General features: G+C 39.6%; 1 protein-coding gene across 2 annotated transcripts in view; it reads left to right on the top strand.

The window, feature by feature from the left end:
- Positions 1-3784, top strand: part of DTNB (dystrobrevin beta) — a 262633-nt gene that overhangs the window by 205642 nt on the left and 53207 nt on the right. For both annotated transcript variants that reach the window (XM_007455514.1, XM_007455515.1), the window contains one exon: positions 1226-1313. In XM_007455514.1, coding sequence (XP_007455576.1) covers positions 1226-1313 — 88 coding nt within the window. The remainder of the gene's footprint in view (positions 1-1225; positions 1314-3784) is intronic.

The following is a 3784-nucleotide window of genomic DNA, read 5'->3' as shown; positions in this document are numbered from 1 at the left end:
AAAAAAAAAAAAAAAAAAAAAAAAATCCATCCTAGAGGAAAGACCAAGTTTAGCTTAAAGAGTTAGCCACAGAGATAGAAATATAGGATGGTTAAAAAAAAAAAAAATCTAGGAAAAATACAGTTGATTTCCTGCATGAAAAGTCCAGACAGGTTTCTATTGATTAAACTCCATCCTTCCCAGATTCCCCTCAGTAATTATAACAAGATTTGATGAATATTGAACTCATGTCTTTAATTTTTTTTCATAGTTCATATTTTGTCATACTGTTAAATTCCAGTCAGGGGTTTGTGGAACTCCAAGAACCTAGAGCCAAAGGAGAAGCAAGCCACGGCAGCCATCTCTCATCACTTAGTCATCATTATTATTGTTGCCTTAAAACATCTGTCAGACTTAAACAAAGAAGAATTACATAGCCACAGATTTGATTAATCTAGGAGTGCCCTGATATAAATAAATAACAGTTGACATCACATGCTAAATTAAAGATGTCAGTCATAATCAGCAAGAAGTTCCATGTGAGCAGCACATTTACACAGAACTAGCCTCCTGCTCAAGGACCCTTTTATTCAGGTGCGGCACTTTCTGATGTCCCACCTTACTGGATCTCTAAATTTTTAGAATGCTGGAACTCTTGTTAAGAGTAATGAACTACATTAATTCACTCTAAAATGGGGCTCCAGTTGTGGAACAAGCATGGTAAAAGAAGAGAGAGGCACTGAAGGGGAACGTTTGACGGCATCTTCCCCAACTTTACCATATTGTAAGCCTAGCTTAGGTTCCTCAGTTTTGCTCAGCCAGTGTTAAGGGTACTTTTCCTCAGCCCTCTGTTTTTCAAGATGCTTGAGTTTTCTTTCGGGCTTTTTGAATTCAAGACCTATATCTAAAAGTCATGAGGTTTTCTTAAAACAGTTGATGGGAAATCACTCCCTCAAGCTTTATAGGTGCCCTGTCTTTTCTCAGCCCTTGTGTTCAAAAAGAAGTGTCCCCTCTGAAGGTGTGAGAGCAACAGGGATATGCTGCCCAAGAGAAATGTTATGCGTGGCCTCGTCATTTCTCTAAATCCTCTTTGTCTCAGAAAACTATTAGTATCTATGATTCAGGTCTCCATTTCTTTTGTTACCATTCTTTTTCACAAGTGTTTCTCCCATCTGTCCTTTCTGAGAGAGAAGCAAGAGTAGGGGATGTTTAATAGATACCTGTTGAATTTTTATCTCCTTGGCAGTGTCCTGGACAGTCCTAGTCGACTGGACGAGGAACACCGGCTTATAGCTCGCTATGCTGCCCGGCTGGCTGCAGAGGCAGGAAACATGGTGAGTAAATAGAGGATTCCAGTAGAGCAGCAGAAATTTGCATTACTTTATTTATTTATTTATCTTAATAGATTTATTTATTTATTTTTATTTATTTATTGGTTTGTTGGGTCTTCATTGCTGCGTGCAGGCTTTCTCAAGTTGTGGCGAGCAGGGGCTACTCTTCATTGCAGTGCATGGGCTTCTCATTGCAATGGCTTCTCTTGTTGTGGAGCACAGGCTCTAGGTGTGCAGGCTTCAGTAGTTGTGGCACGTGGGCTCAGTTGAAAAACTAAACATAAAACTACCATGCGATCCAGCAATTCCACTCCTGGGTGTATATCTGGAAAAAATGAAAACACTAATTCGAAAAGATACATGCACCCCAGTGTTCATAGCAGCACTATTTACAATAAGCAAGCCATGGAAGCAACCCGAGTACCCATCAACAGATGATAGGATTAAGAAGATGTGAAAGATATGCACGCATGTGCGTGCGCACACACACACACACACACACACACACACACACACACACACACACAGGAATATTACTCAGCCATACAAAAGAATGAAATATTGCCATTTGCGGGACTTCCCTGGTAGCGCAGTGGTTAAGAATCCGCCTGCCAATGCAGGGGACACATGTTCGATCTATGGTCCAGGAAGATTCCACATGCTGTGGAGCACCTAAGCCCACGCATCACGACCACTGAGCCCATGTGCCACAACTACTGAAGCCTGTGCGCCTAGAGCCTGTGCTCCACAACAAGAGAAGCCTCCGCAATGAGAAGCCTGCGCACCACAACGAAGAGTAGCCCCTGCTCGCCACAACTAGAGAAAGGAAAGCCCACGCGCAGCAACAAAGACCCCATGCAGCCATAAATAAATAAGTAAATAAATAAAAATATATTGCCATTTGCAGCAACATGGATGGACCTAGTGAATATTATGCTTAGTGAAATAAGACAGAGAAAGACAAATTCTATACAATATCACTTATATGTGGAATCTAAAAAATGATACAAATCAATGTGTATACAAAAACAGAAACAGTCTCACAGACATAGAAAACAAACTTGTGGTTACCAAAGGGGAGAAGGAGGCATGGAGGGACAAATTAGGGATATGGGATTAACAGATACAAACTACTATACATAAAATAGATAAGCAACAAAGCTTTACTATATAGCACAAGGAATTATACCTATTATCTCGTAATAACCTGTAATGGAATATAATCTGCAAAAACCCTGAATCACTATACTGTATACGTGAAACTAACACGATATTATAAATCAACTATACTTCAGTTTAAAAAAAAAGGAAGAAAAAAATGCAAATTACCAATATCATAAATGAAATAAGGGACATACTGCAGATCCTATAAACATTATAACGATGATAAGAATATTATGAACAACTTTTTGCCAGTAAGTTTGACAACCTAGCTGACGTAGACAAATTTCTTGAAAGATACAATTTAACAAAACTGACATAAGAATAAATAGAAAATCTAAATAGTCCTAAATCTGTTAAAGAAATTGAATTAATAGTTAACTTCAAAAATTCTAAGCTCAGGGACTTCCCTGGTGGCACAGTGGTTAAGAATCTACCTGCCAACGAAGGGGACACGGGTTCGCGCCCTGGTCCGGGAAGATCCCACATGCCGTGGAGCAACTAAGCCCGTGTGCCACAGCTACTGAGCCTGCGCTCTAAAGCCTGCAAGCCACAAATATTGAGCCCGCGTGCCACAACTACTGAAGCCTGCATGCCTAGAGCCCATGCTCTGCAACAAGAGAAGCCTCCGTGATGAGAAGCCTGTGCACTGCAATGAAGAGTAGCCCCCGCTCACTGCAAGTAGAGAAAGCCTGTGTGCAGCAACGAAGACCCAACGCAGCCATAAATGAATAAATTAATTAATTAATTAATTAATTAATTAAAATTCTAAGCTCAGATGGCTTAATTGTTGAATACTATCATATGTTTAAGGAAGAAATAACAGTCATAACAATCTGGCACAAACTTTCAGAAAATAGAGAAAGAAGTCAAATTATCAGGCCACTATAACCTGATACCAAAATAATACAAGGGCATTACAAGAGAAGAAGGTTGATGACCAAGTTCTATCATGAACACAGATGCAAAAATCCTTAACAAAATATTAGCATATTGAATCCAGCAATATGTAAAAAGGATAATACTCCATGATCAAGTGAGGTTTATCCTAGGAATGCAAATTTATTTAACACATGAAAATCAGCCTATGTAATTCACCATATTAGCAATTTAAAGAAGAAAATTGTAATATTTCAATAGATGCAGACAAAGTTTGTCAGAATACAATGCCCATTTTTGATAAAACTTCTCAATACCATAGGAGTAGAAGAAACTCCTTTAACCTGGTAAAGAACACCTACAAAAACTCTATAGCTGGGCTTCCCTGGTAGCGCAGTGGTTGGGAGTCCGCCTGCCGATGCAGGGGACGCGGG

This window comes from Lipotes vexillifer, unplaced genomic scaffold (assembly GCF_000442215.2).
Source record: "Lipotes vexillifer unplaced genomic scaffold, Lipotes_vexillifer_v1.1 scaffold131, whole genome shotgun sequence".
Taxonomy (NCBI): Eukaryota; Metazoa; Chordata; class Mammalia; order Artiodactyla; family Lipotidae; genus Lipotes; species Lipotes vexillifer.
The sequence above is the reverse complement of the archived record's forward strand: the minus strand, read 5'-3'. Positions and strand labels throughout refer to the sequence as shown.